The 24,352-nt window shown below is 40.9% G+C and overlaps 1 protein-coding gene and 2 non-coding genes across 7 annotated transcripts in view; 2 read left to right on the plus strand and 1 right to left on the minus strand.

Moving 5' to 3' along the window:
* Window positions 1–3,544: 3,544 nt before the first annotated feature.
* LOC126188873 (gamma-aminobutyric acid receptor subunit beta) overlaps window positions 3,545–24,352 on the minus strand; it is a 621,229-nt gene continuing 600,421 nt past the window's right edge. For 4 of the 5 annotated variants that reach the window (XM_049930533.1, XM_049930535.1, XM_049930532.1 and 1 more), the window contains exons 8-9: window positions 21,342–21,502; window positions 3,545–7,777 (exon numbers count right to left, since the gene is read on the minus strand). In XM_049930533.1, coding sequence (XP_049786490.1) covers window positions 7,487–7,777; window positions 21,342–21,502 — 452 coding nt within the window. In that variant the 3' untranslated portion in view covers window positions 3,545–7,486. The remainder of the gene's footprint in view (window positions 7,778–21,341; window positions 21,503–24,352) is intronic. The other variant, XM_049930536.1, reaches the window with a different exon arrangement.
* On the plus strand, window positions 16,730–16,804 carry Trnas-cga (transfer RNA serine (anticodon CGA)). The gene has a single exon. It is a non-coding gene; the product is annotated as a tRNA-Ser (tRNA).
* Window positions 17,031–17,105, plus strand: Trnas-cga (transfer RNA serine (anticodon CGA)). The gene has a single exon. It is a non-coding gene; the product is annotated as a tRNA-Ser (tRNA).

A 24,352-nucleotide genomic window follows, 5' to 3' on the forward strand; every position in this document is an offset into this window, starting at 1 on the left:
TTTGAGGCAGCAAGTACCAGAAAGCCAAGCATTTTGGGGGGAATTGTCTGTGATGAAGACTACAGTGAGAGAGGTAAGTGAATCTAACTTCAGCGCATTGTGACTGGCAGTGCTGAATGTGGGTTTTATGTGAGGATAAGTATAAAGGGAACTGTTGTTGCAAGCACAAAGGTCCGAATGATGTTCCAAAATAACAGGTCGAAAAATCATTGGGCAGATACGTGAGATAAAAGCCTAGGAATTTAATAGAGCCAGATCATATATTGTTAAAGATGGTATTTTAAGTGTGATTTATAAAGAGAGAATGAGCTCTCCAGCATCATTTTAGTTTGTAAGAGTAGTGTGAAACATAGGCATTAATTTGAAGAAGAAATTTCTGAGAACTGTATGGTAGTGAAACATGGACCATGGGAAAACTGGAACAGGAGAGAATTGAAGCTTTTAAGAAGTGCTGCTACAGAAGAATGATGAAAATTAGGTGGACTGATAAGCTACATTGATGAGGTTCTCTGCAGAATTGACAATGAAAGGAATATATGATAAGCACTGACAAGAAGAAGGGACAGGATGAGAGGACACCTGTTAAGTCATCAGGGAATAACTTCCGGTACTTGAAGGAGCTGTAGAGGGTGAAATCTTTAGAGATAGAGACTGGAATATATCCAGCAAATAATTGAAGACATTGGCTGCAAGTGTTACTCTAAGGTGAAAAGTCTGGCATATATATCCATTGCGAGCTGGGCCAGGTCTGGCTCTGCAAAACCTGCCAGCACAGTAGTAAGATACTGATCTTGCAGCACAGGCAAGGGGATTTCTCCACCAGCAGGCTTCAGTGGTGTTATCAAGAACATGACTGAAAGTGGCACATTGGAATAAGAGGTGCACTACTATCCTACATAAATAGCTGTCATTTTGTTGTAGGATCATTCATAGCCTAGCAGTACTAATAGGACATCTAGGCTACACAGGGTGAGGTCATGACATGGAGGTGCCAGTGGCAATTAGGAGATTGGATCTTCAACACCGTACATTCCTCCTGCACTAAGCCCACCCTCCAGACTTGGTGCTGCCATGATACGACAGGTGGTCCTTTGCCCACTGTGTCAGTGAGCTTGACTCCTGACAATGGTGGCAGCAGGTTGAGTCACAGGCACAGCAGGTGCCTTCCACCACTGCCAAAGCAGGCTCCACTGCACTTCCTGCCATCACCTACAGGGATGCAGCCATCCACCGTGGAGCTGGTTACCGCTGCACTGATTCCACTGCCCCAAGTGCTGCTGATGTCATGTATTTGTTGAGTGACTCATGTAACAGGTTTGATTTCCATGTTCTGGGCAGTGGCATCAGCAATCCTGGATGGGTGTGTCACTGTCAGCTGGCTGAGCAATAGTTGTTAGCTCACCAGCCAAGAGGCTTCCACCACATACTGAGAGGGCCTGGTTGCTACCCCACAGTAGCATAATGCAAATTTCGAGTAAAATAAAGTATTTATTTTGATAACAATGTTTCTCTGGTCCACCAACAGCCTGCAGCCCTGCCACTGCCTACCATCCTACACTAAAGGCACCCCACTAGCTCCACTGTGAGCTTAACTTGATTCTTTTGAAATTTTTAACAAACTGAACATATTTTAAACCTATTTTGATTTAGAAAATAATTAGCAATGTTGCACTTCAGTATGTGTTACTGTGCACATATTTCAATAAACAGGATCAGACATTAAAAGTCAGACACCAATGAGTTAACACAGTGGGGCACAGTAATCATGCACATGTACAAACTTTTTTAGCAAATATGACTATTTTTTCTCTTTGGTATTGAGATAAACTTTCATGATGTAGTATTTCTATTTTTTACCTGCTAGTTGTGTCCTTGTAGCACAGTGAAGATTATGTTTACTTTTTTTGATAAACCTGGTCTGTCCCTATGGTTCAAAGAAATATGCACATTGCTTAGAGAGAGGTAAGTTAGCCTGAACTGACCAGGACCAGTCTGCTTGCATGTTTGCGACCCTGACAATAGTATCTCATCTCTGTGTGTAGATGCTGGTTTATTGACCTATTGTGACTTCATGTTAAGCAAATGATAAAATACCAAAATGTCCTTAGGTGTAGTAATCTAGACAGAATGTGTCATAATACACAGGATGTCTCAAAAGGAAGTTTATATTTGAAGAGCTCTCTGCACATGCACAAAAGATCGGAGTAGAGAGGGTGTACATTCATTGCTTGCTTGGCCTTAGGAATGCAATGAATATGAAGTGCTACTTGGGAGCAAATCATGCATTGTGTGTGAGAATTTTACTAAAACAGTGATTTTGTGACCATGGCATGCAAAAAGGCATTAAACTGTGCCCCTACAAAATCCAGTTGGTGCAAGAAGCCTTAGGATGCCAGACGTATTCTCCACCTTGTTAATGATGAGACAGAGTGCCCTTCATTTAACAACATCTTGTTTTCTGATGAGGCTCATTTTCACCTGAATAATCACATCAATAAGCAAAACTGCCGCTACTGGAGTGCAACTAATCCTAAACAGAAGCTTGAGAAACCCCTTCACTCATCAAAAGTTACTGTGTGGGCTGCGATGTCAGCTGCAGGAATAATTGGCCTGTAATTTTTGAGGACAAGAGTGGTCATACAATTACAGTGAATTTGGGAAATTATGTGACAATGTTAAATGACTTTTTGGTTCTTGAATTGCGAAACTTCCATTATTATATAAAAAGAACATGGTTTCAGTAAGACAAAGCCAAAGCACACATGTCCAATGCATCTACACTGAGAGTTTGAGAAATTTTCCCTGGCAGATTGGTCTCCAGCAGGGGTGACATAAAGTTGATGTCAATAATCTGACTTCTCTGGAGCAATTAAAAAAAAATATCCATAGCAGTGTGGCAGCCATTCCAGAGTCTCGATGCCGGCCACCATGCAAAATTCTGTTCATCGGATAAATGAGAGGTATAGGAGTGCTGGATTGCATTTAAATGACATTATTTTTAAGAAGTAAATTCCTAAACTATGTATTCAATAATAAATAAAGATTTTGTTGATAGACTTCAGTCGCTATTTTATTTTAACACATCATATATAAACTTTCTTTTGAGGCATCCTATACGACAAAATTAAGAGACAGAGTGCAGAATGGTATATAATATCACCTGAAATATAGTGTACAGTCTAGGAGATATGGTTTTCATCATGTCATGTATTTCTTCTTCTGCTACCATGACTGAAATTTTTTATTGGTTACAGCCAGTTTTGGCAATCCTTTACATTGGGAGTGATGATGTATCACATTATTATTTCTGAACCTGAGGAAAATACTCTTGCACAAATTATAATTAAGCACTGTATCCATAACATAAAGTTACTACACTTCTGTTCTTATTTATTATAGTGCATGTTTAATTTGCATCAGGGACGCAGCTAGTCTAACATACTCTTTCCACCAGTTAAAGTTGTGCAGTGGTCATGTTTTCACATTTTAGTGAAAAAATAGTGGGAAAATATGAATTCTGGAAGTGAAGAAAGTAAGCAGCAAAAACTGTGTTCTCATTGTTAGCTTTTATTGAAATAAAAATGACGAACAAATATTCATATGAAGTTTTCTACACATCATGATCATCTCCTCTTGTTTCTTTAGAATATTCAGTTAGTGAGCAATCTACATGCTCAAATTGAATTCGCACAAAATATACTGCACTTATTCAAAACAGTTTTACTTTACATATTTTTCTGCACTTTTTTATAAACACAACACTTGTTTCTTAATTAATCTCCACATACAAGCACTGATATCTACAGGAAATTAGTTCTAAAAGCTTTCTCAGTGTATAACAATATTCTCTCCTGTGTAAACATAGGAGGTTCCATTTGTAAGTCCTTTAGAATTAACGTGTAGCCTATATGCTGCAGATATTGACATGAACCTTCTTATGTTTTGATGGGTCTTTACTGCAATAAGAATTTTCTAATGAGGAACAATAGTATAAAGTGCTCCAAAAGCAGGAGTGCTAGATCTTTGGTATGTGGCTAGGTGATTTAATGATCTTTTTTGAACCAAAGGTGTTTGTATCTCCATACACATACAAGCTATAAATAATTGGCCTTGATGCCAGTGTATTGCTTATAGCAGCACTTTTCATGTTTGTCTACAGTTAAGAGAGAACAGTGTTTATAATAATTAATTTTTATTTTTGGAATGATTGAGCAATATAACTGTGGCCTTTGACCATTGAATTAATCTTCATACACACATAAACATTTTAAAATGAATACTCTTTTTCTTATGTACAGTCTGTGTCACTAGCACGCATCACAGAAGGTTTGCTACAGGTGCCACGAGTGAAATTTTCTTGAAAAAAAAGTTCATTAATTACTGAGTGTCACAAATTGATGTTGAATTTAACTTTACTTTAACATAACAAATCATAAATGATGAAGACCTGTAAAATTAGTAAATGTCAACTTGTAGAAAATCTTCAAAGATCAGACCAGCCTCACTTTTTGTCCTGTTGTTGCCCAGAACATCCTACAGCATTATGTCCTAACTGTACTTATTCTGTACTTTTTTCTTTGAGGTGAGCATTTGTTTAACAAAATAAAACTGAAAAAATAATGTTATGAAACATATTTTATGTGCATTTTCCAATATATTAGTGTGAAACATGTTTGTTTTATGACTAAAAAGTGTTGCTGTTAAACAGAAGTGTAAACGTTAAAATTAATTTAAAAAATGTTGACCCAGATATTTTATTGGTAATAAGTGAGATGAAGTTCCAAAAATATGTCAGGTGCTAATCCTTTTTATATATGTTATAAATATAATTGATTTGAAACTAAAACTATGCAATTGGTCAGCACATACTTTGTTGTAAATTTTAGTGTTTGCTGTCCATTGACTCATTGTCTATGTAAACTAAATATTCATGAGGGCATTGTGAGTGTAACAATGAATATTGCTTTTCATTCTTCCATTAACAGTCACTCATTGTCTAAGACTTCCTTTTCTAATGGCAATGTGAGTTAATATTAAGAGAAAGAAATAAGCCAAAAAGTGCATGTTTTTTTTCAATTTTGACCATTGCCACATTTTATACTTGGAGTTTTGCACCCATTTATCAAATTGACAAATCATATATATGTTTTAAAATTATTACTGTAATATTTTATTAACTGAATTATTTAAAACTGGTATTTGTTTCTCATTTATATTTTGTGTGTTATAAAATGGCAGTTATGTGTTGTGAGGATATTATATCCTAAGATTAAAGTGCACAAACCTTTCACTTTACATCATGGCATCAATTAATAAATATTTGTGCTTTCAGTAGAATGCATAAAATGAAATTAATTTGCAGAACTGTACATAAGTGCTAACGATTGTGTTTAAGTAAGGCTGTTATTAGTGTAGCATTGAAAATGCTGTTTGATGAAAAAGATTGCAATTTAATTTTAATAACCATTTCATTCAGTAAAGCAATGTTAAAACCACCACGTATGTCCGAACTTCTCAGATTATTTGCAATAATTGAATGAAAATTTTATGAAAAATCCATTCACTCACTCAAACTATGTGTTCATGTTTTAAATATATATCTGTGCCAGTTTCTTCAGTTTTGAATGAGACTTGAGAACTATCATTTAATGAATTTTCGCATTCCTTACAGACTAAAATATATATTAGTGTACTTTTTACATCTGATCAGATTATTTTTAATCTCCTTTTTGTATAAAAGTATTTTTACTCAGTGATCTGGGTCAGGTAATAGGGAAAAGCTACTTATCTCAAGGTCTAGTGGGCCCAGGAATTAAACTGTTTGTGTTTGCAATTAGTTAACATGAAATAAATTCATTTTCAACATTTACATACAAATATTAACCAATAAAAATAATATGATAGACAGGCAAGAGTGATTAAATGACGAATCAGTGATGGTAATTTGGCAAAGAGAGCTTCCTCTTTCATTACTTTATGTGTATTTGCACTGGCTTATATGTATATTTACAGGTGGTGTGTGCTTTCTGTTTTCATTGTGATGAATCAGTACGATGTGTATGGAAGTACGGACTTTCCACAGTGTAGGACCATTAGCACTAAACACTTGCTAAAATTTCACTGACTGACAGCAATGACCTACTCCATTTTACAAACATTTCTTTAAAAAGCCTAAATATCAAGAATAAATACTATGAATATCCTCAAGTACCAGTTATTATGTCCCAACAATTAAGAGAAGTGGTCTGCAGGTCTTTAATCAACTAATTGAAGAAGAATGTTACACTTATCTGATGTAAACATTTCTTCACGCCTTTGGAACAATGCCACTACAGCTTTGAACTTCGACACCTCCTGCCTGTCATGCATATTAAAACACTCACTTTAAAATTTTTACCAACAAATTTAACACATTTGATTGTAACATATCAACAGGTTTAGAATACTTAATTTATCATTACATAGTAACAGAAATATATATCAGAACCAGTCTGATTATTTTAGTGTGCCACAGAGAAAACAACATTCAGTGATAACGCTTTACAATATTTCGAAAGCACAGTGTCAAGCAGTCGAACACAGACGTCTCGCGTGCGAGTGGAAGGGCTGATGTGGAACACGATAACAATTCTCATAGAAAAAGGAGAAGGTTGGGTCGGGAAGGCTACGGGAGCTCTTCTCTTACGATACACTTGTATTAACTCATTTTAAAAAATTAATGAATCCTGTGTTCAGTTTATCATCTGGATTACAACTACCATTTTACTACATCAGATTTTAGAATGGCGAACTTCACACACGAGGTTCAGTTTTCAATACAAAGTATCTCCTGCTGCTCATTACATCCCTTTCTCGCTTCCAGGCATCCGTAAGTAACTAGAAGAATACATCAACATTTCTTTACTGATTTAAAGAGTTCGTTAGAATATTTGTATTCACTCTACATTACAGAAGTACTAATGTTCTTTCCACATTCCTATCACCACACTTTGTCATTCACAACCACGAATACTGACGTGTCCACACATTCTTAGCACCGCTATCGCAGTTACATACCTACAGTACGTGTGAATATATCATTTCTTTATCATCATCATTATTATTATTATAATAATATTATTATTATTTAGAATAACAGCACATGTGGCTACAGTACAGTGTCGAGAAGATGTAACAGGCTGTGCGTGAACTGATAGGCTGTGGGAGTGCTGGCGTACGTGTAGTGTACGGCGGAAATCATACACACGGCTGCACTGAAGAGTCCGTAATTCGATCCTTATCCCACTCCTGAGTAAACAAAAAAAAAAATTTTTTTAGTCGCCACTTGCCATTTCTCGCTATTGTACGCAGCACGCTCGACGGAGCGAAATACACGCCCCTCTAGTTCGTAGAAACTTTACAATCAGTGAGGAATGTAAAAAAAGAAATAGAAACAGAAAGGTGTGATGATGAGGAGAGGGAAAACAGGCAAAGAAATGGTGGACGCTCAGTCCTCCTCGAGCAGCACGAGGTCGTCCGCGACGACGTCGCTGATGTGCAGGTAGATGATCCAGTACATGAGGTTGAAGCACACGAAGCAGACGGGAAAAACGATGCGCGAGTACTTGTCGATGTCGCTGGGCGTGATGCCGTACAGCTTGTTGATATCCTTGGTGGGGTGGATGAGGTGCTGCGGCGCCGGACCGCCCGCTTCCTCGTCGGCGCGCCCGTTCACCGTGTTCTCCAGAGTGCCGCCCTTCGAGTGGGCCTTCGGATCGTGAACCTTGAAACGCACCTCCTGGAACAGAGGCACGGCGCCGACCACTTACAAGGGACACGTACAGGCGCTCTCTTCACACAGCTACACTTCACCTCATTCCGTTAGCTTGCAACCAAAGAAGTTACCAAGAGATCGCATAGTTAACATGCAGAACATAACATCCGTAAAGTTTGTTGTTATTTTATTTTGTTTCTATATACATTTTATTCTCCGTCATTCAAATTTAGAGCTGGCGGATCGAGTTCTGACCCATTGTACACTACTGCCCATTAAAATTGCTACACCAAGAAGAAATGCAGATGATAAACGGGTATTCATTGGACAAATATATTATACTAGAACTGACATGTGATTACATTTTCACGCAATTTGGGTGCATAGATCCTGAGGAATCAGTACCCAGAATAACCACCTCTGGTCGTAATAACGGCCTTGATACGCCTGGGCATTGAGTCAAACAGAGCTTGGATGGCGTGTACAGGTACAGCTGCTCATGCAGCTTCAACACGATACCACAGTTCATCAAGAGTAGTGACTGGCGTATTGTGACGAGCCAGTTGCTCGGTCACCATTGACCAGACGTTTTCAGTTGGTGAGAGATCTGGAGAATGTGCTGGGCAAGGCAGCAGTCGAACATTTTCTGTATCCAGAAAGGCCCGTACAGGACCTGCAACATGCGGTCGTGCATTATCCTGCCGAAATGTGGGGTTTCGCAGGGATAGAATGAAGGGTAGAGCCACGGGTCGTAACACATCTGCAATGTAACGTCCACTGTTCAAAGTGCCGTCAATGCGAACAAGAGGTGACCGAAATGTGTAACCAATGGCACCCCATACTATCACGCCGGGTGATACGCCAGTATGGCGATGACGAATACACGCTTCCAATGTGCGTTCACCGCGATGTCGCCAAACACGGATGCGACCATCATGATGCTGTAAACAGAACCTGGATTCATCTGAAAAAATGACGTTTCGCCATTCGTGCACCCAGGTTCGTCGCTGAGTACACCATCGCAGGCGCTCCTGTCTGTGATGCAGCATCAAGGGTAACCGCAGCAATGGTCTCCGAGCTGATAGTACATGCTGCTGTAAACGTCGTCGAACTGTTGGTGCAGATGGTTGTTGTCTTGCAAACGTCCCCAGGGAACGAGACGTGGCTGCACGATCCGTTACAGCCACGCGGATAAGATGCCTGTCATCTCGACTGCTAGTGATACGAGGCCGTTGGGATCCAGCACGGCGTTCCGTATTACCCCCCTGAACCCACCGATTCCATATTCTGCTAACAGTCATTGGATCTCGACCTTCGCGAGCAGCAATGTCGCGACACGATAAACCGCAATCGCGATAGGCTACAATCCGACCTTTATCAAAGTCGGAAACGTGATGGTACGCATTTCTCCTCCTTACACGAGGCATCACAACAACGTTTCACCAGGAAACACCGGTCAACTGCTGTTTGTGCGTGAGAAATCGGTTGGAAACTTTCCTCATGTCAGCACGTTGTAGGTGTCACCACCGGCGCCAACCTTGTGTGAATGCTCTGAAAAGCTAATCATTTGCATATCACAGCATCTTCTTCCTCTCGGTTAAATTTCGCGTCTGTAGCACGTCATCTTCGTGGTGTAGCAATTTTAATGGCCAGTAGTGTAGATATTGTTCTTTGCTGCCAAATACAGGCGAGCTGGTAGTGAAGCAGATGGAGTCTCAGTTGGGAATATTTGATAGGAGATTTCCTGTGCTAATATCTGCTTTGCATATACAGCTACGAGAGAGGGGAATTTACTGAAGTAAATCAGATCAGCATTTAAGTAGGCTGCGAACATTTTTTTAAAAAAGAAATTTCCCTCATTTGACTGTTAATTGTTCATTTATTTCATACAACCATGATTTTGGCTTTATAGCAGTTCTCAAGTACATGAAAGCGTAAATATCATACAGTGCGGGCTATAGAAGCAAAAAGTTATTATATAACTGGAAACAATGCTTATATTTAAAATATATTTGACCTGTCTGTGACACGTCATCGTCGAGGAATAGGCTAACCAGATTTCAAAGAGAAAAAACCTGGACACCTGTGTTTTTATAAGCAAAAAGTTATTACATAACTGGAAACAATACTTATATTTAAAATATATTTGACCTGTCTCTGACACGTCATCGTCGAGAAACAGGCTAACCGGATTTCAAAGAGAAAAAACCTGGACACCTGTGTTTTTATTTTATACTGACTTTATTACTACAGTTACACTTACCTATCTTGTCAGTTGTCGTGATACTTTGAAATCGATAATAGGCCTATGACGATGTAGCTGCTAAAACTCCATAGTAAAAATGTATCTTCATTTTGTGAATTGGAAAGGGATATGTGGATACATTACACATAAATAAAATTATTTTCTTCAGAAATAAAAAAAAGACTTTTTATACTCTTTTATTGTAATAGCCTGGATGTATTTTCTGCATTGTTTAGTCACTAGACAAGGCACAATTTGTTACTCCTAAAAACTGTGTAATATTACTAATCGTATACGAAATATACATTTCATACTAAAATTTAACATTCTGTTTGACTGCAGACTGTTAGTGCAAGTGTGCATACATGCCAAAAAAATATTCAATGAGCAGTGCCAATATACGCTTCGTCGCTCACATTCTTTACAAAATTAACTTCCACAAGGCTGCATCGCCTTAGGAGAAATGGTTCAAGTGATGCTCCTTTATACCTCCTTTGGTTTTGATTTCACGTGTCCCGAGGGCTATAAAGCGGAGTGTCGGTAAGTTACAGGCGGGGCAGTTAATACCTGATTTTCTTTTAAATATAGTTCTCACTCTTTCTTTAGGCATAAGACGAGTTAAACCAAATGCGGTAGATCTTTAAGAGGTACTACTTCTACAAAATTTGTTTTTGTATGAACAATTAATTAAATGATTAATATTATTGGCTGCATTTTGTTGACAATTAACAGTCAAATGGCGGAAATTTCTTTGAAAAAATTCTACATGGCTGTGGTCCTCCAAGAAGGAAAGATTCTTTACGATTATTTCGTTTTTCTTTACTTGGTATTCTACAGTGCTCTCGTTTTCTATTCGCTTAGTCTTCTACAGTGCTCTGCAGAGAGCCATGGCTTGTTCCTTCCCATTGTCGAAGACTCGTCTGACAAGAACAACAACATTTCTCTACCTGTGGCATGAATTTCCTAGTTCCAGACCTAAACCAGATTTCCATATTGCCCGAGCATCCATGTGCCAATCTGGTGGGAGGTATTCAGACTGGGCCATCCATACAATCTGCTGCGACGTCTGATCTTTCGATAAGAAAATGTTTTGGTCCATTGTAAACCATGTAGGCCTTCAATCTTTCGTAAGGAAGTTTCGCTGGACTTCAGTCTTGCCTGACCAGGCTTGTACCCATGTTATTGCGTGTACCTGCGCAGAAGCACGCTGAACCAAAAAAGTAGTCACCCCCTTCTCCTCCCCCCCACCCTTCCCCCAGCAGACATCACGCTAATATCGTGTCTCATCGCTTTTAATCTTCATAACTGACTCAGTTCGACGACGGAGAAAGTCGGAAAGTTTATTCAGGAGTGCTATAACAATCTGAAATCAGTTGATAAAATTCCGTAGAACAATGAACTGGCGGCTGCTGTTTGCTATGGCTTACCCACTTTTCTACATAGTCAGAGACATTTTCTGTGCATTAAGAGGAATTCGATGGATATCTGGTACCTAAATGTTCGCCAGACCAAGAACGTGTAAGGTTGTTGTCACATTGGAAGATGGAAGTGTCCACCACACGTTCAACATGAAGGTGTAGAAGATACTGAACAGGGAAACAGTTGGTCGCGGAGAATGTTGAACGTCATGATACGAAAAACACGGTCAAAACATAGCAAGACTGTGTCTGGCCTGAACTATACCTTCCACACATTGCAGGTTAAAAACATTATTGAGGCATCTGTGCACTCGGTGCCCACCGTCAAGAGTCAAAATCGCGACTCGTCGAATAAAACTACTCGCCTCCAGCCAGGTGCAGTCCAGTTCCTATGGTGTTTGGCCCAATGAAGGTTTCGTGTACCATTGTGAGCAATGGCCTTTTATGAGGCGTCCGATTCCAAATGTCCGTTTCTTGCAGTTCTCTTCCCAATGTTCGCTCGGAAACTGGCCAAGATGGACCTGCGCTTACTGACGTCAACAATTTGTGTTGGATTTGAAATAGACTGTCATTGACAGGCCGTGACATTCGTCTGCAGTTTCTATCAGTTTGCATCTTTTCAGGACAATAGTTTTTACGTCTCGTTACATGGTTGCTAGAGGCACACCATTCCCTGCAGACTCGTGGTACTGCCCGTGTTGAAGCAAACCGGATAACTTCATTCACCGTGTGGTCTTCAGCGGGGCTAAACACAGTACCTCCTTTCTGTCATGCTGCCACGTCTCCATGTGCACCGATTTCACTCCAGTGCCATGTTTTATATCAGCGGTGGTCACAAGACAGCCTGGTGCCAGTTGTCTCCCTGTACCGTGCTTCAAAGCGACCAGTGTGCTGTTTTCAGGAAGTAACTAATACTTTGTCTAGCGACCTTATCTGCATCAATTTCCTCGAGGTACATGTTATATTTCATCTAATAATTGAAGGTGCAATAACTGCTAGACAGTATCTCACAGATTCCAAATTGGGATTCCTTCTGCACCATTCTCAGCCTGTTGGAATATCTCGCTGAAAAGGACGAAGTCTCACGAGTTAAAAAAAAAAAAAAAAGCAATGTCCCATAAGACAATCAGTAATTAATGTACATGTTTCGTTTAGGGTTATGTACTATTTAGTACGGTACGACTTCTAGCAGACAGAGCAACCATATTGTGGTGCATAGTAGTGGTAGCAGTTTCTGAAGTTTGTTGGCTCAGATGGTATCACTAGTTCGAGAGGAATGCAGTTTCGCGCAGAAACTCTTGTTTAGTGTTTACAATAATGTTTTTAATATCTCGTAATGGGATGAAAAATTATTAACATGTTATAGCGTCACAGAAGTTGTGCAGTGTAATATTACACTCCACGAAGTCTGTCTGAATATGACTCAATTTCATTACTTCAAAAACATAAACAAACATTTAAAGAAAAAGAGTAAATGAAGAATATTACGACTTGAAGCTCAGATTGACTGTGGTTCTTTGAGTCTCTACCAAATTCTCGAAACATGAATTAAAGTTTCTGACAATACGTACTTGCCTTACCCATGACTTATGAGAAAAATATCCCCTTCTTGCAGAGTGCACTGCATTTTATCTCCTTACAAGTCACAATTCATCTTCTAGAAAGGTATTTTGCTAAATCGTCGATATGTTTGCAGAAATTCCAAAAGAAACTCTACGTGGAAAGAAAAAGAGCATGCAAATCACTAAAGTTGTCCAAACATAAGAAAAGAAAAATACAGCCATTACCTGTTTATCAGGAGAGCAGACTGCTGTCAAAGACTGCAAAGGGCATGAGGTGTGGGGGTAAGTACCAGCTGAGCCGCCGCCACTCTCAACCTCAAACCGATCAGAAACCCTCAAACGTAGCTGATCTGGAGATGAAGTACTAACCGTAGATCGACAAGAGTGCCACAGTGCTGTTCACTCATTTGGCTCAAACTCTAAAACTCTAGCCTCTCTGAGCGTACCTAAGTTTTATTCCAGTTCTGATTACATATCTCTCATAAGCAGAGTGATCCAAAAGTTCATTAACGTTTGAAAATTCAATTAATTCAGGTAATAATGTATGCAGAGAAGTAAAAATTAACACAGACGCCTGAAATGACATGGGATTTTATTGAAACAAAAAACGAGTTCAAAAACTGGTCAACAAATGGCGGTGGACACTAACACGTAAGTGACGCTGCATGAGAATCGTGTATAAAATGAGTTGTAGTAAGAGAGAGAGAGAGTCATCACGACTGGTAAACACCTGCTGGAAGGTACGACTTTTAAGCAGGATGGCGCTACACTTGTCAAAGTTATCTTCCTTACATGGTGGGGTGCGGATCGCGTACTGTTATTGGCTTCCCATTTCCCCAGACCTCAGTCCGTGTGACCGTTGGTTGTGAGGTTACCTGAAATCTGAAGTCTACCGCGATCGTCCGATGTCATTAGGGATGCTAAAAGGCAACATCCGACGATAATTTCTTACCAGACTTTGCTACTGGTATGCTGCACAGTGCTGTTCATAACAAGGTCCCTCGACTACAAGTTGTTTGTTGATGAACGACGGCCGAAATGTTGAGCATTTGTTATAAGCAATAACGTCTTTACTAATAATCAATTATCGTACTAATTATTGCTTTTGTATCATCTGAAGCGTCGTCGATTGTTCATTTTCTGTCACTTAAAGCATGTGCGTCAAGTTTTAGCTCTCTGCCTATATTATTCCGTGAAGTATGAATTTTCAAATGTTAACAGAGTTTTGGACCACCCTGTATATCAAACAAAACCACAATAACTCAAGGAATGTAATAGGGAACGCTCGTGCACCAGTGCCGAGAAAGTGACAAATAGATCCAAACATCTATAATAATCAGGTGCAGTATTCGGATCTACGACCGCTTCCCCATTTCACAATAAAAAACAACGGTACCTCGACGAAATCTTGTAACGAGCGTACCAATGAAAACAGCATTTTTGTGTACACAGAATAAATTAAAAATGATTTATTTCGAAACCGGTGACAATACTAAAGAAATAGCGCTATGGTGAAATATAATTCAATATATGCAACAACGGTGACGTTCAGCAACCATTATGTCATTGGTCAAAGTCGTCGGCTAATACCGCAGATTCCTCTTGACTCACACATGCTTGAGGCTCTGTAGCTACCACTATAGAGTAGGCGTATCTGTGTAGCCAGCATGAAGATGTCACAAATTGTTATGTTGTAGGAAGACAAGCGACAGCAACCGCTAATTTTTAGCGTTTATACGGCACTTGATCATACAGTCGAGTCTGTATTTTAATCAATTATGCCGCGCCGACACTGCGAAATGGCTTCCTAGTATACCAAAATGGAAGTGTCGCGAAAAACGTCGAATTTTAAGGTTTGCCACGCAGCAAATTAGCGATTTATCACTGGCTGAAATATTTATGGGGACGAAATTCTTCTCTTTTCCCCTTCTGGTGTCCCATATTAAACTTCCATTCATTTCTCGGAAATTAAATTACTAACTGTACGTACTCGATCTCAATGACAATTACTAATGCTACAGTTCCCTAATGAGGAAACTTAAAAACAAGAACAGTTATTTGGATATTTGTATAATCTGAGGTGATGACTCAGACTACCGTACACAAATTTTGTCTACAGATGAAAATTGCTTGAAATGTGTGCACACATTCAAAGGATTGACTGTCAGGATACGTCCACACTACCGAATTTATCTAACACTTGAAGTCACTGTCTATCACTATCTATCACTTGCAATCACATACTATATTGTGCCGCAAAACCTGCAACGCATAAGACGGCTCGTTCTGCTATGATGACTGGGTAGGATCTCTTTGGTGGATTTTCAATTGCATCCGTAGGAGTTGCAATTACTCAACTTACTGTTACTAATAACTGTATAAAGACAGGAAAAATAAGTACAACATTGAAGTTCCAGTGTTACAGTGAACATCTCCAACTCCATCTCATATTTTAAGGAGAAAAAAGTACACTGGCAAGATATCAAACCCAGCAATAGATCCTGCGTGACAATTCGGGCCATAATTCTGATAGTACGCAGTTATGACCTTCTGAACGTACAGCTTTTATATTTCGCGCGCCCTTATTGTTTGTCACTCGCTTCGTTCCACATTCCACATTCGTCGCGTAATACATGGAAGTACTGTTCCGCGTAGAGAAGACCAGAGGACTCGCGGGATGTTGAAGGCGAGGCATGACGCCGGGTGGGGGGGGGGGGGGGGGGAGGAGGGGGGGGGCAGGAGGCAGGCGGACTCATCTGTCAAACGCCTTCACGACTTGAAATCTTGTTCGAGAGCACATGCTAATCTACGCGGAAAATAGGTAAGTAATAAGAGTACAGTAAACAGTACGTCAATCTCGCGAACATATATGTCCAGTATTATTACCAATGTTCTAGTATTCATATTCTGTAGCTATACATATACCTCAAAAGCAAAATGAGTACACTGAAGCAACTGAACATTCTCTGATTTCGTGTGAATAAAACTAGAGATGTTTCTCACAAGCGGACAATATTCTCAGTTTTCTGAAGTGAGCTCTGTAGCATACTTCGAGCTGAGTAAGTTCTGTTGGGATTAAGTTTTACCACGTTTTTTTAATAAAAATGGCGGAATTTACGTTTCTCGGAAGGCAAAAAAACGATGTACATATCCCGAAGAAATGCTGATGAGAGAAACTGTTGTAGAAGTTTATACAGGTTTAACAATAAAATCATTCCAGAATGAGATTTTAACTCTGCAGCGGAGTGTGCGCTGATATGAAACTTCCTGGCAGATTAAAACTGTGTGCCCGACCGAGACTCGAACTCGGGACCTTTGCCTTTCGCGGGCAAGTGCTCTACCAACTGAGCTACCGAAGCACGACTCACGCCCGGTACTCACAGCTTTACTTCTGCCAGTACCTCGTCTCCTACCTTCCAAACTTTACAGAAGCTCTCCTGCGAACCTAGCAGAACTAGCACTCCTGAAAGAAAGGATATTGCGGAGACATGGCTTAGGTCCCGAGTTCGAGTCTCGGTCGGGCACACAGTTTTAATCTGCCAGGAAGTTTCATATCAGCGCACACTCCGCTGCAGAGTGAAAATCTCATTCTGGAAACATCCCCCAGGCTGTGGCTAAGCCATGTCTCCGCAATATCCTTTCTTTCAGGAGTGCTAGTTCTGCTAGGTTCGCAGGTGAGCTTCTGTAAAGTTTGGAAGGTAGGAGACGAGGTACTGGCAGAAGTAAAGCTGTGAGTACCGGGCGTGAGTCGTGCTTCGGTAGCTCAGTTGGTAGAGCACTTGCCCGCGAAAGGCAAAGGTCCCGAGTTCGATTCTCGGTCGGGCACACAGTTTTAATCTGCCAGGAAGTTTCATATCAGCGCACACTCCGCTGCAGAGTGAAAATCTCATTCTGGGAACATCCCCCAGGCTGTGGCTAAGCCATGTCTCCGCAGTATCCTTTCTTTCAGGAGTGCTAGTTCTGCTAGGTTCGCAGGAGAGCTTCTGTAAAGTTTGGAAGGTAGGAGACGAGGTACTGGCAGAAGTAAAGCTGTGAGTACCGGGCGTGAGTCGTGCTTCGGTAGCTCAGTTGGTAGAGCACTTGCCCGCGAAAGGCAAAGGTCCCGAGTTCGATTCTCGGTCGGGCACACAGTTTTAATCTGCCCGGAAGTTTCAATAAAATCATTATTTGGCTGGCGAATTTACTTCCCGAAAATTATGAATGGAGAGGGGGCGACCCTTCAAACGAAGTGAAAATGAGAACATTTTTGTCCCATATAGCAGACCCACGTAATCAGACAGGCGTACGAGAAGATTTAGGTGTACACCAGACAAATGTGTCACTGACATTTTCAGAAGTTCATCATCAAGCTTTCCCACAGCATAAATTTTGAATTTTCTTATGTTAGCAATAAGTAGAGGGATTAGAAAAAATAATAACTGGTTTATCACAAACATAGCATTCTGTTTCTCGCAAAGAAACCGCACGAGCGGTCGCTTAAGTACTGATTCGCGATTGGCCCATTATATGTCACATTTAACCAAAATTATCTCGTGTCAGAAAACTCTGGTCAGAGTTCCGGTTTGGAGTAGATGCGAATGTGACGCATTCTTAAGATTTCGTTCGCATATTGTGTTCACCTAACTTAAGTAACAAAAGAGTTGGCCACTTGTCAAAAATTCGGTAGCTCTGTCAGAAAGTGCATTTGCACATAAAACTAAATTCGAAAAGTAGCCCAGCTCTTCCAGAACACATTGACACTAGTTCCGTATTTGTACAATGAATATCTTCCTTGTTTGAGCGAGTTGAATGAAAAATGTGAGATTACGAATGTGTTCTGTGGCAGACTCGGTAGACGACACACACCGAGAAACTTCTCAAGAAGGGGGGGGGGGGGGCAGGGGAGATGGTAAGAAAGAACTCCTTCGTCAGAGAATGCGGTGATTCATACGAAATTGAGATATTTCGGAGCGAATGTTCTGTTGCTCTGAGAATCTTCTCCGGAGAATGTTCTCTATTTTAATCATAAAACTCATTACACTGCATTTGTGAAACGCAACAAACTGTTCAAAGCAAAGATATCTCTCGCATGAGCTACAGGTTAGAAATCGTTCACTTTGACGTGATGAACAAAGCGTGTTATCAATGTCGCAGCAGTATTTGACAAGCCTCTTACTCACGCCGCTTTACTTAGCCCTCGAACGTTAACTCTAGCTATATCAACAACTCGTAATACCAAGGGGGGGGGGGGGGGGGTGTATTTCGTGCCCACCACAAAAAAAGAAGAAAAAAAAGTTTCGTTAAACGTGTTTATCGTCTACTAACAACAAACTTTTTAGAAAGGTAATGACATATAAGTAGGGTACAGCAAGTGAAAATATCTTTTAGCACTATCTTAACCCTCTAACGGTATGGTTGGGGTTGGATCCGACTCCAGCGAGTCTGTTTTGTTTATAACTCCCCACTCCCTTTTCTGAGAGCGCTGTGGTTCCAGCTACCCTACCAGCCAGTCGTCCCGAGAACGCCGTGGAGGCCACGTCAGTCCGGTGAGTGACCTGCAGCTACCCTCTCTATCCGAAACCTGCATTACCCGCGCTCGGGTTGGATCCGACCCCACCTTACTGTTTACGTCACACTTATTAGTTTCTTTTGTGGGGAGGATTCAACCCCATATTGATGTTTATATTACATCTAAGTTTTGTTTTCTCTTCTAGTATCTTACTAAAATGGCGCATCAACACCTTAGAACTCCTGAGGAGATATACATCGAGTTTCTCCGACAGGAGGCTGAGTCAGATGATGGCGACAATATCGATGCAGAAAATTGTTCAGAAACCGAGGATGATGTATTATCTAATACTGATGACGAGGATGATGTATTTCATTGTGCGGCAGGAGCTCAAAATGGCTCTGAGCACTATGCGACTTAACTTCTGAGGTCATCAGTCGCCTAGAACTTAGAACTAATTAAACCTAACTAACCTAAGGACATCACATACATCCATGCCCGAGGCAGGATTCGAACCTGCGACCGTAGCGGCCGCTCGGTTCCAGACTGTAGCGCTTAGAACCGCACGGCCACTCCGGCCGGCGCGGCAGGAGCAGTCGAGTTTGATAATTCTCAGTCAGATGTAGATGATGAGAGAAATTTTGAGCTAGGTAAAGACATAGAGACAATGTGGACCAACAAACCCATCCATTCAAAATTTTCTACGACACCAGCGACAAATATTATTACTCATCTCCCTGGTCCACGTGGGGAAGCAAGGGGCGTCACTAGTGAATTAGAAATATTTTTATTATTTATAGATTCAAAAATTATAGAAAAAATTGTTTTGTACACAAATCTTGAAATCGAGAAATCTAGTCAAAAGTACGATACTGTCCAGTGGTTTCATTCACCAACAGAGAGCGTTGAAATAAAAGGGTTGATGGGCCTTCTCTTCATGAGTGGTGTCCTAAAAAATTCTATACTCAGTGTAGATGAGATGTTCTCAGCAACCTGTGGACCTCCGGTATTGATAATAAAACTTTTTCCCATTATTCACTTTTTATTTTACACCCACTTTACCGTTTATGTCAGGAAACTTCACCTTACCGTTAGAGGGTTAACAATAGCAACGCGTTTTCCTAACGTTGACATCCAGTGCAAGAGTATGAAGATTATAAATAACTTAAAAAATACAAATTTCAATTGTCATTGATCTTCATTCAGAACATATTTTTTAATGTTATGCAGATATGCAACAAGCGCACTGAAACTATAAATACAAATACAACTTTAGCTGCGAAAAGTCACATACATTAGTAAGACTTAAATTTTTGACTTCGGTTTTACTGAAATATTTAAAAAAAGGTTCGGAATCTAAAATAAGAAATCATTAAAAACAATACTCCTTGAGCTAGGTTGCAGTGGGGCGGAGCGAGCGACAAACAACCGTTGCACGCGAAATTTAAAAGCTGTACTTTCGGAAGGCTATAGGCGCGTATTATCAGATTTATTGCCCAAATTCTCGAGCGGAATCGAGTTATGAGGCTGATATCTTTCAAGAGGGCTTCCCCCCCCCCCCCCCCCCCTTCAAATACGAGATCGAGTTGGTGTGGTCCCCTGTTAGCGTAAAATGCAAACAGCGATATACGTAAGTGACGTGACATGTTCGGGCTAATGTTGCTGACAAGGGAACCTCCCCATCGCACCCCCGTCAGATTTAGTTATAAGTTGGCACAGTGGATAGGCCTTAAAAAACTGAACACAGATAAATTAAGAAGACAGGAAGAAGTTATGTGGAACTATGAAAAAAATAAGCAAAATATACAAACTGAGTAGTCTATATCCAACATATGTAACATCAAGGGTAATGTGAGCTCAGGAATGCCGTGGTCCCGTGGTTAGCGTGAGCAGCTGCGAAAAGCGCCGGCACGGTAGCTCAGAGGGTTAGCTGCCGTCTGTAATAAAAAAAACTGAGTGAATGGATCAATAACGAACTTCAACGGATGTCAGGGGACGTCCGCCACGAACAATTGCAACCAACCGAACAAAATGAACTAAAAAAAAAGAGGTCCTTGGTTCAACTCTTCCCTCGAGTAAAAAGTTTAATCTTTTACTTTCAGACAATTATTTTCTGTCTTTTTTGGGATTGATTATCACATCCACAAGAAAACCTAAATCGGGCAAGGTAGAAGAATCTTTTTACCCATCCGCCAAGTGTACAAGTTCGGTGGGTCGACAACATATTCCTGTCATGTGACGCACATGCCGTCACCAGTGTCGTATAGAATATATCAGACGTGTTTTCCTGTGGAGGAATCGGTTGACCTATGACCTTGCGATCAAATGTTTTCGATTCCCAGTGGAGAGGCACGTCCTTTCGTCTACTAATCGCACGGTTTTGCGGTGCGGTCGCAAAACACAGACACTAAACTTATTACAGTGAACAGAGACGTCAATGAACGAACAGACAGATCATAACTTTGCGAAAATAAAGAAATTAAACTTTTCACTCGAGGGGAGACTTGAACCAAGGACCTCTCATTCCGCAGCTGCTCACACTAACCATGGGACCACTGCACTTCTGAGCACACATTACCCTTGATGTTGCCTATCTTTCACATAGACTACTCAGTCGGTATATTTTGCTTATTTTTTTTTCGTAGTTCCACACAACTTCTTCCTGTTTTCTCGATTGATCTGTGTTCAGTTTTTCGAGGCCTATCTACTGTGCCAACTTATAACTAAATATGAGGGGGGTGCGATGGGGAGGTTCCCTTATGAGATCCGCTCGAGAGAAATTGCTGCCCCGTGGCTGTCGCTAGAGAAGAAGGCAGGGCAGGAGCGGTGCTTCGGCTGCGGCTGCGGCTGCGGCGTTGTGGCGCGCGACACTCACTGTTTGCTTGGGCGCGTGGTCGCCCTCCGGGGGCGGGCCGGGCGGCGGCGCGTGCGGAGCCTCGAGGCCGGCCTTCTTCTGCTCGGCCATCTTCTGGATGGCCAGGAAGCGGTTCTTGCGCATCTGGATGCGCTTCGCCATGTAGCCCACCGTCGCGTACTCTGCGGGCACAGGCGCTTCTGTCACATAACCTGCGCTACCAATCGGACAGAATAAATCGCAGCAGCGCCGGTGACCACTAAACTAAGGAATTATGCAGGATCATTCTATACCACTTGTGTGAACATCAAGAGCTCAGATGGAAACCCAGTCCTAAGCAAAGAAGGGAAAGCAGAAAGGTGGAAGGAGTATATAGAGGGTCTATACAAGGGCGATGCACTTGAGGACAATATTATGCAAATGGAAGAGGATGTAGATGAAGATGAAATGGGAGATACGATACTGTGTGAAGAGTTTGACAGAGCACTGAAAGACCTGAGTCGAAACATGGCCCCCGCAGTAGACAACATTCCATTGGAACTACTGACGGCCTTGGGAGAGCCAGTCCTGACAAAACTCTACCATCTGGTGAGCAAGATGTATGAAACAGGCGAAATACCCTCAGACTTCAAGAAGAATATAATAATTCCAATCCCAAAGAAAGCAGGTGTTGACAGATGTGAAAATTACCGAACAATCAGTTTAATAAGCCACAGCTGCAAAATACTAACACGAATTCTTTACAGACGAATGGAAAAACTAGTAGAACCCGACCTCGGGGAAGATCAGTTTGGATTCCGTAGAAATACTGGAACACGTGAGGCAATACTGACCTTACGACTTATCTTAGAAGAAAGATTAAGGAAAGGCAAACCTACGTTTCTAGCATTTGTAGACTTAGAGAAAGCTTTTGACAATGTTGACTGGAATACTCTCTTTCAAATTCTAAAGGTGGCAGGGGTAAAATACAGGGAGCGAAAGGTTATTTTCAATTTGTACAGAAACCAGATGGCAGTTATAAGAGTCGAGGGACATGAAAGGGAAGCAGTGGTTGGGAAGAGAGTAAGACAGGGTTGTAGCCTCTCCCCGATGCTATTCAATCTGTATATTGAGCAAGCAGTAAAGGAAACAAAAGAAAAATTCGGAGTAGGTATTAAAATCCATGGAGAAGAAATAAAAACTTTGAGGTTCGCCGATGACATTGTAATTCTGTCAGAGACAGCAAAGGACTTGGAAGAGCAGTTGAACGGAATGGATGGTGTCTTGAAGGGAGGATATAAGATGAACATCAACAAAAGCAAAACGAGGATAATGGAATGTACTCGAATTAAGTCGGGTGATGTTGAAGGAATTAGATTAGGAAATGAGACACTTAAAGTAGTAAAGGAGTTTTGCTATTTGGGGAGCAAAATAACTGATGATGGTCGAAGTAGAGAGGATATAAAATGTAGACTGGCAATGGCAAGGAAAGCGTTTCTGAAGAAGAGAAATTTGTTAACATCGAGTATAGATTTAAGTGTCAGGAAGTCATTTCTGAAAGTATTTGTATGGAGTGTAGCCATGTATGGAAGTGAAACATGGACGGTAAATAGTTTGGACAAGAAGAGAATAGAAGCTTTCGAAATGTGGTGCTACAGAAGAATGCTGAAGATTAGATGGGTAGATCACATAACTAATGAGGAAGTATTGAATAGGATTGGGGAGAAGAGAAGTTTGTGGCACAACTTGACCAGAAGAAGGGATCGGTTGGTAGGACATGTTCTGAGGCATCAAGGGATCACCAAATTAGTATTGAAGGGCAGCGTGAAGGGTAAAAATCGTAGGGGGAGACCAAGAGATGAATACACTAAGCAGGTTCAGAAGGATGTAGGCTGCAGTAAGTACTGGGAGATGAAGAAGCTTGCACGGGATAGAGTAGCATGGAGAGCTGCATCAAACCAGTCTCAGGGCTGAAGACCACAACAACAACAACAACAACATTCTATACCCTGCCAACACGTTTCCACAAGTTTATCGAGGTTATTGGCATGTGTAGGCCCAGTTTCTCTTCATAGAATAGTTCGTTCGGTTTGTTACCCTGGTTATCTTTATGGCTTGTGACGGTACGTCACATAAATGAGGAAACGTTAGCGACAGCCCCGGACATTTGCACAAGCACCGCCCATTTGCCCCCCCCCCCCCGCCCCCCACCACCACACCAACCAAGAGCGCATCAATATGATCTTTGGTAGTTCTCGTCGCAGTCGTGCTTTTGTTCCTCGTTTTTTGTTTCACCGCGGTTGTTCATACTAGCAGTGTTGTGCTGTTAGTACTTCTTAGCAGTTTGTGTAATACTGTCAAAATGAAACATAGATATGCACTCTCAATAAAGTTATCATACACAAGGTACCTAATCTTGACTGTTGTGGCCCACTGCTGTCAAAACTGTTATCTAACAGACATTAAAGTACGATAAGATGTGTTGCAATGACACTGACGAAATTATGTACAATTGTTTAACATTAGGCAGCTCTAAAGCTCTCCAACACTGAAGAAGAACTCAAAGTAATCTCGTGTCTGCTATAAGCAAGCAGTCAGAGTTCACAAGTAAAAATTCACCCATTACACAGGCAAATATTAATGAAGAATGTCACTGTATAAATATCTGACTGCTTGCATTACGCATTTCTACATTATCCCACTCTTATATTCTTTAGTCTTAATGAGGTAATCAGAAACAAACCAAGACATCGACTTTGCCATGTTTTTCCACAACATTGACTTTAGACAATCGAGATAATGGACAGCATCTTTGGCGATACTACCAATTACTATTTCCCAACAGAATTTCTTACACTACGCGAGGTGACGGAAATTTGCGCTCACTGTAGTTAACAAATATCAGATTTTTTGATATAGCGCAGATGAAAGCTCATGAAATAAAAAAGACAGTGTGGATACCATTTTTATTTTTCTTTCTTATTGATGATTTTTCAACTCGCATATTCAATGAACATAGTTCTAATTCTTTTCACAATGGTACCAGAAAAACT

The sequence above is a fragment of the Schistocerca cancellata genome, chromosome 5 (genome assembly GCF_023864275.1).
Source record: "Schistocerca cancellata isolate TAMUIC-IGC-003103 chromosome 5, iqSchCanc2.1, whole genome shotgun sequence".
Taxonomy (NCBI): domain Eukaryota; kingdom Metazoa; phylum Arthropoda; class Insecta; order Orthoptera; family Acrididae; genus Schistocerca; species Schistocerca cancellata.